We start from the raw sequence: 15,597 nt of genomic DNA, 5'->3' as shown, positions 1-15,597 counted from the left end.
CGGTGAGTCAGTAACTCGAGGACATCAAATTCAAATCATCACCAAAAGGCTCAGCCCCAGGTACTGTACATAAACAACAACAAGGCAGACAGAATACTTGCCTTTATTAGCCAAGGCATAGAATACAAGAAGCAGGGAGGTTATGCTTGAAGCGCATAAAACACTAGTTAGGCCATAGCTCGAGTACTGCGTGCAGTTCTGGTCACCACATTACACGAAATGTGTGATTGCATTAGAGAGGGGATTTGACTCTCTACAGAGAGACATTAGAGAGGAGATTTACGAGGGTGTTGCCTGGACTGGAGAATTTTAGCTGTGAGGAAAGATTGGACAGGCTGGGTTTGTTTTCTTTGGAACAGAGGAGGCTGAGGACGACCTTATTGAGGTGTATAAAATTATGAGGGGCTCAGATAGAGTGGATAGGAAGGACTTGATTCCCTTAGCAGAGGGGTCAACAACCAGGGGGCATAGATTTAAAGTAATTGATAGGAGGTTTGGAGAGGATTTGAGGGAATTTTTTTCACTCAGAGGGTGGTGGGGGTCTCGAACTCACTGCCTGAAAGGGTGGTGGGGGCAGAAACCCTCACCACATTTAACAAGTTCTTGGATATGCCCTTGAAGGGGCGTAACAGCTGGAAAGTGGGATTAGGCTGGCTAGCTCTTTGTCAGCTGGCGCGGACACGATCGGCCGAAATGGTCTCCTTCAGTGCCGTCAATTTTTATGATTCTATAACTTGTATTTATATAGCACCTTTAACAAAGTAAAATGTTCCAAGACACTTCACAGGGGTGTTATAAGACGGAAAAAAAAATTTGATACCGAGCCTCATAAGAAATTTTGGAAGATTACAGCACGGGTTAGATACAGAGTAAAGCTCCCTCTACACTAGGTTTTGAATACCTCTTTTACTAGACTTATTTGTGACTAAAACAAACCATGCAGGATGCAGGTATATTGTTTACAAATGCAACAGGTTTATTAAGCAATTTACTTCTTAGTACAGAGAGGTGATACTTAACGAGGCGATAGTCACAGTCTGTTCCTTGGAACCTCAGCGAAGCCCTCCGAGTGACTGGGGGGCAGGCTCTTTCCTAATGTGTTCTGTTGACTGAAGATATTCTTCTCTGTTTCTGCGCGCCGATGGGTTGCTGTGTTCCTCTCTTAAATCTTTCTCCCCTCGAGTGTACGTGACAGTCGGCAGCTGTCTGGGTGCCCACGGTACACCTGACAATCTGTACTTCTGCAATTATCAACATTCCTTCTGTGGTTTGTATCGCACTCGCCTATGTGGCTGCCTGCTTTGTTCCTTATTCTGCAAGCTCTTGCACAAACAGCTTTACATGAGTTTTCACAGATGCCAACTGTAGTCTATACTTGGTCAGCACTTCGTACGTTAAAACTTTGCACTAAGCATTACATTAGCTTAATTTACCATCATGCTTTGCTTCTTGGCTTCTCATAGCACTTATACAACATTTAGCCAAGCTTACCCGTCACACATTTCTCATATAACAATTAACAGTATCAAGAGAGAAATAAGCTCAATCCTACAACACTGTCGCATCAAACATTCCCAGGGCAGGTATAGCACAGGTTAGATACAGAATAAACCTCCCTCCAAATAGTGCAGTCAAAAGCTGCCAAAACAGTATTGCAGGGGTTAAATACAGAGTAAAACTCCCTTTACACAGCCCCATTAAACAATCACAGGGCAAGAACAGCACAGGTTAGATAAAGAGTAAAATTCCCTCTTCACCGTCCCATCAAAAACTTCCAGGGCATGTACAGCACAACTAGATACCAGTAAAGCTCCCTCTTCACTTATACAAAAGCAAAATACTGCGGATGCTGGAATCTGGAATAAAAACAGAAAATGCTGGAAATCTCAGCGGGTCAGGCAGTATCTGTGGAGAGGAAGCAGAGTTAATGTTTCGGATCGATGACACTTCATCAGAACTGGAGTATGATCGGAAAGAACAGATTCTTAATAAGCACTGAAAGGGGGAGGGGAAGAAAGAACAAAAGGGAAGGTCTGTGATAGGTTGGAAGACAGGAGAGATTAGAGAGACAAAAGGGATGATGGTCCAAATTGAAATGGTAATGGCAGGAGTGAGAAAAACTTTAGTCAAGATAGGGTGTGAATGGCTGTATAATGACCAGCTGCCATTAGAGACAAGGAGAAAAAAAGAAACAAGCCCCGGGGGTGTGGGGGTGGGGGGGGGGGGGGCGGGAGAATGATAGGGAGCCAAAGATTGGCAGTGGTTACGCTCTGAAATTGTTGAACTCGATGTTGAGTCCAGAAGGCTGTAAAGTGCCTAAACAAAAGATGAGGTGTTGTTCCTCGAGCTTGCGTTGAGCTTCATTGGAACAGTGTAGGAGACCGAGGACGGAGAGGTCAGAGTGGAATGGAGTGGAGAAATAAAGTGACAGGCGACTGGAAGCTCAGGGTCACACTTGCAGACTGAACGGAGGTGTTCTGCAAAGCGATCACCCAATCTATGCTTGGTCTCCCCAATGTAGAGGAGACCGCATCGTGAGCAGCGAATACAATATACTAAACTATCCTCCCTCTACACTATCCTATCACACACTCGCAGGGCAGGTACAGCACAGGTCAGATACAGAGTAAAGCTCACTCTACACTGTCCCATCAAACACTCCCAGGGCTGGTTCAGCACAGTTTAGATACAGAGTAAAGCTCGCTCAACACTCCCCGTCAAACATTCCCAGGCCAAGTACAGTATGGTTAAGATACAGGGTAAAGCTCCCTCTACACTGTCCCAAACATTCCCAGGGCAGGTACAGCACAAGTTGGATAGAGTAGAAGGAGTTCTCCCCGGTGTTCTGGTGAATATTTATCCCTCAACCAACATCACTGAAACAGATTATTTAGTCATTATCACACTGCAGTCTGTGGGAGCCTGTTGTGTGCAAATTAGTTGCTGCATTTCCTACATTACAGCATCGACTGCATTTAAAAGGTAACTCATTGGTTGTAAAGGGCTTTGGGACATCCTGAGGTAGTGAAAGGCACTTTATAAATACAAGTCTTCCTTTAACAAAGGAAAATAGGCTGAAAAATGGAACAGTTGGTAACAGGACATCAATTTGGACATCAATCCTCTTGGAGAAATCAAGGAATCGACTCACTGTATGTAGAAAACTGTGATGTCTATCGTGTAGTTATGAATGACTCCACAAGACTTGAACTGTAGTGACCTTGGGCCTTTATTCCAAACTCCAGAGTGCTGTGCATGCATGGTGTGCAGCCTTTTGTCAAGGCCCTTCCACCAGGGCAGGAAACCCCCGGTCTCCACCAGTTGCACCCTCTAGTGGTGCCAGCATGTATGTACACGGTGTGAACCTTATTGATAGTACATCAGATAAACAAGTCTCCATCTTATACAATCTCACAGTGACTACACATAGAGTACATCCATCGTCAGCATATACAACATCACTCTCCCCCAAGTCCTTTGTGCCAATTACCTTTGCACTATGTGCTCTGGCTTAGCTCTCCCCAGACTTAAGTGCCAATAGCCCTTGCACCTTGGCTGTGCTTTGGTTTGGCTCTCTCCCTGTTAACCCCCAAGTCTTTTTGCCACAACGTTGGGTAGTGGTGATCAGATTGGATGGTTCGATGATGCAGTGGAGATTCCAATGGGTTCTGGGTGTGATCCATGTGTGTGTCCATGGCTACATACATCCATTCCTCTACCCTCCCCCCCCCCACAGAGAGATCATGCAGCTGGCCCGTTACATTAACATATAGGATCAGACACAGTGCATGTACAAAGAAAGGAAAAAAAAAATTCCCGTTTGTATCGTGACACCTTGGTTCCGTGACTTACATTCATTACGTTTTACAGTTGGGATGGGTAGATTGCATTCATGGTTTAGTCATGGTCAGTACTGAGGCAGCAGTACAGGTATGCGAGGACGCTAGTTCCAGAGCAACCGGATGGGGTCCTAGTCGTCTGATCGCAGCGCTGCGTCCCCTGCTAGCGGGGTGGGCTTGGTTCGCTCACTGAGCCAGGACTCAGGGCCTTTGCCGTTACCTAATGGTGGGCAGAGCCACAGATGTGTGTGGCTTCTCTGTCCTCCTTTGAAGGCTGCAAAATCTTCTGCCTGCTCTCTCACGGTATTGGAACCTGGCTGTTCCAGGTCCCATTTGGGGAACTCATTTGGGGAGGCGGCTGGGCCCAGGGGTTCGCCATCGCCACCCAAGTGGTGGGCAACAGTGGCCGACTGCGCGTATTGGCGCCGTTTTCATTTCCAGGTCCGGGCGAATGGTGCCATCAGGTGCCTGCAGCGTGGGGCAGGGTATCAGGCTCAGCGCCCTTACCCTCCCGAATTCGCTCGCTTGCTGCTCTTGGGGACACTCTATTCCCAACATCACGCAACAACATTTGGTTCTTTACATTAGGACTAGTACTGACATCTCGCAACAACATTCTGTTCACAATCTTAATCGGTTCGTTACATTGATTGCCATGCATACAATGTCTCTTTAAGTTCAGTTGGTTGCGGGTCTCCTTTAAGAGAACCCGGCTGGCTTTACCCCAATCAGATCCTTTGTTGGACTCCAGGTGTTGGTCCCTCAGCATTGCACCTCGTGATGTTGCCACGGCCATCTTTTTTTTCAGCCACGATGCTCCTCGCTGCAGCAGGAACGCCATCTTGTCTCGGTTCTCGAGGTTGACTGCCTTGATCCTTCTCTCCCGCGATTCTGCCACAAACGCTGGAAGAGTACCTGTGAATTCGATCTTCCTCCCCAGAAGTCCTGTCACTGGTATTTTTAGATCGTTCCGGTCGGATCATTGCCACGCGGTCGTGGTGGACAGTCTGTGCCTCAGGTGCTGCGCTGGTCTGTTCTCTGGTGCCTGGCCCAAGCGAAGGTAAGGTTTTGCTCTGCCTCTGAGCACAGGGGACATTGATTGCTGGAGTGAAGAGGTCTTCCCATTTCGACTGGATCTTCCCCATCCACCTTCTTCCGAGTAGCATTGAGCCATCACCTGCAACAATCCACAGAGGTAACTTATGCACCACGCCATTGTGGATTACACTTACATCCGCACTACCAAGGACTGGGATTGGTTCCTTGGTGTAGGTGCGCAACTTTTCCTGTACTGGAACCAACTCGGGTTGTTTTTCGTTCCACAGCCTCTCGAAGGCATCCTGAGTCATCACTGACTGGTTCGCTCCCGTGTCCACTTCCATGAAGACTGGAACGCCGTTTATCTCAACTTCCATCTTCACTGGAGGACAATCGGTGGTGCAGGTATACACTCCATACACTTCTTCTTGGGGCTGAGCTGCCTCTCTGGCCAAATCATCATACTCCCCGCCGGATTCAAAGTCATCTACCGACTCTTCTGCCAGACGGTGAGTCGTATTTCTTTTACACATACGCCGGAGGTGGCCCTTCATGTTGCAGGCTTTGCACACGTACTCAGCAAACCGACACTGGTGAACTCTATGGTTTCCTCTGCAACGCCAGCATGGTGCTATTCGATTTGCACCCCTCGGTGGACTCTGAGTTCTGGCACCTTGAGGTCGGTGCTCTCTGCCCTGGACAGAGCCACGTTCTACAGTCTTACCTGTGAAAGGCACCATTCTGTGTATAGTACTTGCCGAGTTTGAGTCCACAGGCTGAATGATTTGCTTGGTGCTGCAGGTCGAGGTCATGAACGCCTGACTGATGCTGATGGCCTTCTGCAGGTTGACTGTGGTGTCGGCAGATAATAGCTTGTGAAGGAGGCCCTCATGGCCAATTCCTATAACGAAGATGTCTCGCAATGCTTCGTTGAGGTGCATGCCAAAATCACTCGGTGCCGCAAGTCTCCTGAGGTTGGCAGCATATTTTGCAATCTCCTGGCCCTCAGGTCTGCAGTGTGTGTAGAATCTGTGCCTGGCCGTGAGGATGCTCTCCTTTGGTTTAAGTTGGTCGTGAATTAGTTCAGTCAGCTCATTATATGTCTTATCCTTGGCCTTCGTGAGGGTCAGCAAGTCCCTAACAAGGCGGTAGACCTCGGGCCCACAACTGGTCAGCAGTATAGCCTTGCGCTTCTCCGCCAATGTGTCCGTCTCCCCTGCCAGGTCGTTTGCCACAAAATATTGCTCGAGCCTTTCCGTGAAGGCATCCCAATCATCACCCTCTGCAAAGTCTTTTAGTGTGCCAAAGGTAGCCATGATCGTGAAAGTCCTTATTCTCGTCGCCAGTTGTTATGTCTATAGTGTAGTTATGAATGACTCCACAAGACAATGTGTTGTACTTGAACTGTAGTGACCTTGGTCCTTTATTCCAAACTCCAGAGTACTGTGCAAGCATGGTGTGCAACCTTTTATACAGGGCCCTGCCACCAGGGCAGGAAACCCCCGGTCTCCACCAGTTGCAGCCTCTAGTGGTGCCAGCATGTACAGCATGTATGTACACGGTGTGAACCTTATTGATAGTACATCAGGTAAATAAGTCTCCATTTTATACAATCTCACAGTGACTACACATAGAATACATCCATAGTCAGCATATACAACAGAAACAAAGCTGATTTATTTGACAGTTGTTTGATAGAGGGTGCAGAAAAGATTTACAAGAAAGGTTCTAGGGATGAGGGAAATCAGTTACGTGGATGATTGGAGAAGCTGGGGTTGTTCTCCTTGGAGCAGAGAAGGTTGAGAGGAGGTTTGATCGAGCTGTTCAAAATCATGGAGAGTCTTGATAGAGTAGATAGCGAGAAACTGTTCCCAATGGTGGAAGGGTCGAGAACCAGAGGACACAGATTCAAGGTGATTAGCAAAAGAACCAAAGTCAACGTGAAGAAAAACTTTTTTACGCAGCGAGTGGTTAGGATCTGTAATGCACTGCTTGAGAGGGAGTTGGAGGCAGATTCAATCGTGGCTTTTAAAAAAGGAATTGGATAAGTACCTGAAGAAAAAGATTTGCAGGACTATGGGAAAAGGGACTAGCTGAAGTACTCTTGCAGAGAGCTAGCACGGACTTGACAGGCCAAATGGAACAGAAGTAAGCCATTTGGCCCCTCGAGCCTGCTCCGTCATTCGATAAGATCATGGCTGATCTGATCTTGGCCTCAACTCCACTTCCCTGCCCGCTCCCCATAACCCTTGACTCCTTTATTGTTCAAAAATCTGTCCATCCCTACCACTCTATGATTCTATCATATCCAGAAAATTAAACTCCAGCCCGGTTACAGGAATTAATTACATCAACAGCAACAAACCCCAACTGTCAGTGAACATGGTTCAGTCCTGGATGTGATTAACAGCAACAATAACAGCAGTATCTAAAACTTGCAGTCACTTGTGAACTCGCTGGTGTGTCAGCAGGTTGGATGACTGAGTGAATCGCTTCCCACACACGGAGCAGGTGAACGGCTTTTCCCCAGTGTGAACGCGCTGGTGTGTCAGCAGGTTGGATAACTGCGTGAAGCCCTTCCCACACATAGAGCAGGTGAATGGCCTCTCCCCAGTGTGAACTCGCTGGTGTTTCAGCAGGTTGGATGACTGAGTGAATCCCTTCCCACACTCAGAGCAGGTGAACGGCCTCTCCCCAGTGTGAACTCGCTGGTGTGTCAGCAGGGTGGATGAATCAGTGAATCCCTTCCCACACTCGGAGCAGATGAACGGCCTCTCTCCAGTGTGAGTGCGTTCGTGTTTCATCAGATCATTTCTGCTTTTAAAGCTCTTCTCACAGTCAGAACATTTAAACGGTCTCTTATTGGTGTGAATGCGTTGGTGTGCAATGAGCTGGGATGAGCGAGTGAATCCCGTCCCACACACGGAACAGGTAAAAGGTCTCTCCCAGGTGTGAACTTGCTTATGAGCCAGAAGTTCGGGTGAATTAGTGAATCCCTTCCCACACTCAGAGCAGATGAACGACCTCTCTCCAGTGTGAGCTCGCTGGTGGCTCAGATGATAAGATGATGAAACAAACCCCTTCCCACATATGAAGCAGATAAATGGTCTCTCGCCAGTGTGAACTCGCTGGTGTGTCAGCAAGGTGGATGACTTCGTGAACCTCTTCCCGCATTGAGAGCAAGTGAACGGCCTCTCCCCGGTGTGAACTCGCTGGTGTTGACTTAGTTCCCGAGAGGTTTTAAAGCTTTTCCCACAGTCAGAGCATTTAAAAGGTCTCTCATCAGTGTGAACATGCCGGTGTTCAGTGAAGTTGGATGACCGAGTGAATTCCTTCCCACACACGGTGCAGGTGAACGGCCTCTCTCCAGTGTGAACTCGTTGGTGTGTTAGAAGGTGATCTGAACGAGTGAATCCCTTCTCACACACGGAGCAGGTGAACGGCCTCTCCCCAGTGTGACTGCGTCGATGAGTTTCCAGCAGGGATGGGTAATTAAATCCCTTCCCACAGTCCCCACATTTCCACGGTTTCTCCATGGTGCGAGTGTCCTTGTGTCTCTCCAGGTTGGATGATCAGTTGATGCTTCGTCACAGACACAGAACACGTGTACGGTAACAACCCGCTGTGAATGGTGTGATATTTTTCAGGCTGTGTAACTGGCTAAAGCTCTTTCCACAGTCAGTGCACTGGAACACTCTCACTCGGGTGTGTGTAATCTCGGTGCTTTTTCCAGTCACACTGATGTTTGAAATCTTTTCCTAAAGACAATCATTTCTCCTTCCAGATTGAAAGGTCGATGATATTCAGATGAATCAAGTGACTCTGTCAGATCTTGACATCATGTTTGGTTCGTGTTTCCCGTCTGAAATCCTCCCCTTCTAATATCCTGTGAAAGGAGTTAACAAAAGTCAGCACTGGAAGTGCAGGATAGAAATTGAGGACAGACAATTCTAGTTTCTATGGAACATTCTTTCCTCTTTTGTTCCCCCAAGGCTGTAATTCCCATCCCACACGCTCTCCCTCCTCCCTGTGCTGAAATCCAAACACATCGCACCACCTCCAACATTTTTTTCCTCCATCCTCAGTTTTCTCCCTCCCTCCCTCTGCTCTGGTTGAGTTCAATGCTACAACCCCTGTGTGCAGAGTGAGAATAAAATCAATGAGGCAATGATTTTCTCTCCTGGTCACTGGGACCCTGAAGCCCCGCCCACTCTCTGCTTCTATACTAAAATGGCCACGGATGTGCTCCACTTCGGCTGGGGGAGGGATGCACTTGCGCTGGGCCAAGGGACTTCGGCTGAAACTTGGGTGCTTTTGCTGGGCTGTTCGAGATTTGTCCTCTATGGCTTATGAAGTCAGAATGGATCAAATTACAATTTGCAAAGTCAGTCAGAACTTGGGCTTATCCTCTGAGGGGACCAATCAACAATAGGTCATGTAATGATGAAGAGCCAATCAGAGACACAGCGGGTATTTTATTAGTACAAATAGTTGTGTCCTTAACCTGGGCCTGCTCCTGGGAAAAAGCACCGGAGTTGCAAACGTGGAACCTATTCAGGACTTGCGGCTTACGCCAGATGCTTATGAAGCCCAACCACCACCCCTGCATCCCACCACCTTTCATCCGCTGCAAAACTGGGTCTCCAGACCCACACTGTCTCCCTTCCCATTGCCGAGGACCTCAAACACTCCTTCCAGGTGAAACAGCGATTTACTTGTACTTCTTTCAATTTAGTATACTGTATTCGCTGCTCACGATGTGGACTCCTCTCCTTTGGGGAGACCAAATGCAGATTGGGTAACTGCTTTGCGGAACACCTCCGTTCAGTCCATAAGCGTGACCCCGAGCATCCAGGCACCTGTCAATTTAATTCTCCGCTCCACTCCCACTCTGACCTCTCCGTCCTCGGACTCCTACACTGTTCCAATGAAGCTCAACGCAAGCTCGAGGAACAGCATCTCATCTTTTGTTTAGGCACTTTACAGCCTTCTGGACTCAATATTAACAGACTTTAACCTCTGTCCATATTTTGCTCTAATGTATTTTTTCTCTCACTCTTTTTCCCATGGCAGCTGGTAATTACCCTGCCATTCACTCCCTTTCTAAACTAATAAGAACATAACATAAGAAATAGGAGGAAAAGTAGGCCAGTTGGCCCCTCGAGCCTGCTCCGCCATTTAATAAGATCATGGCTATTCAATAAGATTATTCGATGACCCAGCCTCGACAGTTCCCTGCGGCAGAGAAGTCCACAGATTTACAACCCTCTGAGAGAAGAAATTCCACCTCATCTCAGTTCTGAATGGGCAACCACTTATTCTTACTCTAGTTCTAGATTCCCTCACAAATGGAAACATCCTCTCTGCATCTACCTTGTCGAGCCCCCTCAGTATCTTATATGTTTCAATAAGATCACCTCTCATTCTTCTAAACTCCAATGAGTATAGGCCCAACCTGCTCAATCTTTCACATGTAAACCCCTTCATTTCAGGAATCAACCTAGTGATCCTTCTTTGAACTGCCTCCAATGCAAGTATATCCCTCCTTAAATAAGGAAACCATAACTACGCAGTATTCCAGATGTGGTCTCACCAATACCTTGTACAGTTGTAGCAGGGCTTTCCCGCTTTCATCCTTCATCCCCCTGGCAATGAAGGCCAATATTCCATTTGCCTTCCTGATTACTTGCTGTACCTGCATACTAACTTTTTGTGTTTCATGCACAAGGACCCCAGGTCCCTCTGTACTGTAGCATTTTGTAATCTCTCTCCATTTAAATAATAATTTGTTCTTTGTTTTTCCTGCCAAACTGGATAACCTCACACTTTCTCACATTATACTCCCTTTGCCAAATGTTTGCCTGTCTATTTCCCTTTGCAGATTCTTTGTGTCCTCCTCACAACTTGCTTTCCCACCCAGCTTTGTATCATCAGCAAACTTGGCTACATTAGCCAATCTTCTATCCATGCTAATATATTACCCCTAACCCTGTGAGCTCTTATCTTGTGCAGTAACCCTTAATCCAAGTCATTAATATAGACTGTAAATAGTTGAGGCCCCAGCACCAATCCCTGTGGCACACCACTAGTTACCGTTTGCCAACTGGAAAATGACCCATTTATCCCGGCTCTCTGTTTTCTGTTAGTTAGCCAATCTTCTATCCATGCTAATATATTACCCCCAACCCCATGAGTTCTTGTGCACCTTCTGGAAATCCAAATAAACCACATCCACTGGTTCCCCCTTATCCACCCTGCTTGTTACATCCTCAAAGAACTCCAGCAAATTTGTCAAACATGATTACCCTTTCATAAAACCATGCTGACTCTGCTTGACTGTATTATGATTTACCAAATGTCCTGCTACCACTTTCTTAATAATGGACTCTAGCATTTTCTCAACCACAGATGTTAGGCTAACTGGTCTATAGTGTACTGCTTTCTGTCTCCCTCCTTTTTTAAATAGGAGTGTTACATTTGCAGTTTTCCAATCCGCTGGGACCTCTCCAGACTCCAGGGAATTTTGGTAGATTGTAACCAATGCATCCACGATCTCTGTAGCCACTTCTTTTAAGACCCTCGGATGGAGGCCATCAGGTCCGGGGGACTTGTCCACCTATCGTCCCATTATTTTACCAAGTACTTTTTCTCTAGTGATAGTGATTATATTAAGTTCCTCCCTCCCTATAGCCCCTTGATTATCTATTATTGGGATCTTTTTAGTGTCTTCTACCATGAAGACCGATACAAAATATTTGTTCAAAGTCTCTGCCATTTCCCTGTTCCCCATTATTAATTCCCCAGTATCATTCTCTAGGGGACCAACGTTTACTTTAGCTAACCTCTTCCTTTTTATGTACCTGTAAAAGCTCGTACTATCTGTTTTTATATTTCTTGCTAGTTTACTCTCATAATCCATCTTCTCTCGTTATTATTTTTTTAGTTGTCCTGTGCTGGTTGTTAAAAATGTCCTGATCCACCAGTCTCCCACCAGTCTTGGCTACATTGTATGCCCTTGTTTTCAATTTGATACCATCCCTTATTTCCTTAGTTAGCCACGGGTGTTTCTCCCTTAAAGTATTTCCTTCTCTGTAATATATTTTTGTTGAGAGTTATAAAATATCTCCTTAAATGTCTGCACATCAACCATCTTGTTATGAATGCTGCGTGCATTCAGATAAAGAGCTTTTAGTTTTGTCTTTTTACCATTTTTCACTGCTTTGACCCAACTTTCTCATACATTCTTATTTTTTTCTAACTTCTGATATTACCATCTCAAGTCGGCCCATCATCCCTTTTGTCTCTCAATCTCTCCTGTCTTCCACCCTATCACAGACCTTCCCTTTTGTTCTTTACTCCCCACCCCCTTTCAGTGCTGCTTAAGAATCTGTTCATTTTGAACATTCGCCAGTTCTGACGAAGGGTCATCAACCCGAAACGTTAACTCGATTTCTCTCCATAGATGCTGCCTGAGCTGCTGAGATTTCCAGCTTTTTCTGTTTTTACTCCAGACTCTCCATCTCCAGCATCCCCACAGCTCTGATCAAAGTCACACTGCACCTGTTCCAAATACCGCACGGCCCTGCATCTGCGTGCTGGGCTCCTCCAGTGTGAATAGGGCACATTCACCCCCACGGGGCATGCTAGGTAACAGTGGCGCCATTGAACGCCACAATTAATGAATGGAGAATTATTTTCTGTGATCCGATTGTGATAGAATTAATCAATAATTCACATAAAAACCCTCAAGTGGATGGGCATTCTCCCATGGTTCAGTCTTGGATAACAGCAGAATCGAAGCCCTGCAGTCACACGTGAACTCACTGGTGTCTCAGCATGTGGGGTGAATTTCTTCCCACACACAGAATATTTAAACAGCCTCTCTCCAGTATGAAGGTGCTGATTGTGCATCAGCTGCTTTGAAATGTGAAACCTTTACTCACAGTAAGAGTATTTAAAGCAACAGTTCCCAATGTGGACACTCGGGAGTGTCAACAGTTGGAACAATGGAGTGAATCCCTTCCCACACGTGAAATACCTAAACAGTCTCTCGCTGGTGTGACTGTGCTCTTGTATCAGTAAATGGGATGATCGATTGAATCCCTTTCCACATACAGAGCAGTGAATGGATTCTCCACATTGCAAACATGCTAGTGTGCTAGAAGGTGAGATGTGAGTGAATCTTTTTCCACACTCAGAGGTGATCGGCCTCTACCCGGTGTGACTGTATCCATGAGTTTCCACCTCAGACGGGCAAATTAATCTGTTCCCACAGTCCCCACATTTACACTGTTGATGCATGTGGGTGGAAGAGTCTCACAGGCTAGAGAAGTGGTTGAAGGTGCGATCACACACAGAACACGTGTTCTGTTTCTCCCCGCTGTGATTGCTGTTTTTACCTTCTATATCCAAAGCCTGATGACTCTGGTGAACCTGTGAAATCATGACATGACAGTTTGTTTGAGGTTCCCATCTGAAGTCTTTCAAAATTAAACAATCAAGTCAAATGGATCTTCAAAAATAGTGAGATATTTCAGAAAGGCTCAAGTCACTGAAAGAAACAGGTTTACAATCACTACACAGTTCAGAAGGGAGCGACTATTAATAGGAGTTCTGTTAGTGAATACCTCCTTACTCCAAGATAAATGAGACTGTTGTTTAAATATAAATATGCAGAAAAAGGGGAGTCACTGTCCTTTTAAATATCTTCCCCATTCCCCCAGGCAGTGGGAGGAGGAACAGCGCATGGTCTCTTTATATCCTGACTCAGTGGGCCTCGCATGGGAACCTGCTCTGTGTGGGAGTGGGGCCTCGGGAACCCTATGAGAGGGCAGGGCCTCGGAAATCAACTCTGTGGGGACAACTTACACTGAGTCACCAAATCCAGGGACCACTGACACTGAGACACCAAATTCAGGGAGCATTTACACTGGGACACAAAATCCAGAGATTACTAATACTGGGACACCAAATCCAGGGACCATTTATATTGTGACACAAAATCCAGGAACCACTTACACTGAGACTATAAATGGGAATCAGAGAACCTCAGTATTGGGGATGGTCTTGGTGGTGAAACCAACTCCAGGAGGACCAAAGGCTGGTAATGGAAGAAGATATGACGGCGGAATCACATGGCAATTGGTGGGGTCTGGTGACAGGTTATAGTCAGAAGCCCTTTTCAGGCAGGCCGATGATTGGATGTAACCTGCGCAAATCCTGGATCCGCCTGATCTTGTCCCAAAATCACAATGTCTAATGTCTCTGATGTCGTTTTCTCTGGGAAATGTCAAGATGTGAAAGAACGGAGGAAATCAGGCACGGGTGAGAAAGAAGGTTGCTTGAATAAACAATTCTTGAGGCTGTTTTGTGAATCATCGAATCATAGAAATTTACAGCACAGAAGGAGGCCATTTCAGCCCATCGTGAATGCGCTGACCAACCACGAGCTATCCAGCCTGATCCCACTTTCCAGCTCTTGGTCCGTAGCGCTGTAGGTTATGGCACTTTAAGTGCCCATCCAAGTATTTTTTAAATGTGGTGAGGGATTCTGCCTCTACCAACCCTTTCAGGCAGTGACTTCCAGACCCCCACCACCCTCTGGGTGAAGACATTTCTCCTCATATCTCCTCTCAACCCCCCCCCCAATTACTTTTAATCTATGCCCCCTGATTGTTGACCCCTCTGCCAAGGGAAACAGGTCCTTCCTATCCACTCTATCCAGGCCCCTCATAATTTTCTACATCTCAATAAGGTCTCCCCTTAGCCTCCTCTGTTCCAAAGAAAACAGACCCTCCAATCTTTCCTCATAGCCAAAATTCTCCAGCCCAGGCAACATCCTTGTAAATCTCCTCTGCATCCTTTCCAGTGCAATCACATTTTTCCTGTAATGTAGTGACCAGAACTGCACACAGTACTCCAGCTGCGGCCTAACCAGTGTTTTATACAGTGTAAAGACTGGAAGCATCGAACCCCCAAGCATTTATTGGACATTGTCTGGACATTGCATTTAATACTTTTCTTACCACAGAAAGAAAGCTGGAAGCTGTTTGTGCGGCTCCATGTTGGACTGAGAATGATGGGCAAGGAGTCTGGAATGACAATGGCCAACATAAGGCAGGAGGTGGGCTAATGGAGTCCATTGTTAGGCAAGGTGACCATATCAATCAGTGATTACTTGGATGAGTTACCAGAACAATAGAGAGCCATTAAGCCTGCCTGGAAGCGAAAACCCATCACTGGACTCAAACACAGGAAGCCTCGAAAACAAGGAACTTTATTGGGTAAAAGCAGAAGACATACCCACAGGAAGCCTCGAAACAAACTTTATTCAGCCTGAAAAGACAAACGAACTTGGGATAAAAGCATGCCATGTGGACATAGCTCTTGCTCTTGCCTCGCTGCTTCGCCCCTACAAGAATCTAACCCTCCATATTGTGGCGGAGCGAAGAAACCAGAAGAGACACCTTTTCGTCGGAAGAAGCAGCGAGTAAGCCAGTGAAATCGGTGAGCAGTTCTGCATACACATCTTTTAAGATCACAGCTACGGTATGAGGGGGTATTGTGCGTTCTCCCAACCAAATTCTTAAGGGTTTACAGGGGAGGTGTTTTAGTCGTTGGGGTACTTCGCGTTAGGGGCCTGTTAGACAGGACACACTGTGTATTGTACTGCATTTGTTTGTTTTACACACCAGGGTGTGTGTGGTTTTACTGGGTGCAG

The 15,597-nt window shown here is 46.5% G+C and overlaps 1 protein-coding gene across 2 annotated transcripts in view; it reads right to left on the bottom strand.

Moving 5' to 3' along the window:
- Positions 1 to 955: 955 nt before the first annotated feature.
- The window catches only part of LOC139269666 (zinc finger protein 235-like), a 75,137-nt gene continuing 60,495 nt past the window's right edge, over positions 956 to 15,597 (bottom strand). For both annotated transcript variants that reach the window (XM_070888388.1, XM_070888387.1), the window contains exon 2: positions 956 to 8,763. In XM_070888388.1, the coding sequence (XP_070744489.1) occupies positions 7,319 to 8,413 (1,095 nt within the window). In that variant the 5' untranslated portion in view covers positions 8,414 to 8,763 and the 3' untranslated portion in view covers positions 956 to 7,318. The remainder of the gene's footprint in view (positions 8,764 to 15,597) is intronic.

Source organism: Pristiophorus japonicus, chromosome 1, assembly GCF_044704955.1.
Source record: "Pristiophorus japonicus isolate sPriJap1 chromosome 1, sPriJap1.hap1, whole genome shotgun sequence".
NCBI classification, from domain to species: Eukaryota; Metazoa; Chordata; class Chondrichthyes; family Pristiophoridae; genus Pristiophorus; species Pristiophorus japonicus.
This window is presented reverse-complemented; position numbering and strand designations above follow the sequence as displayed.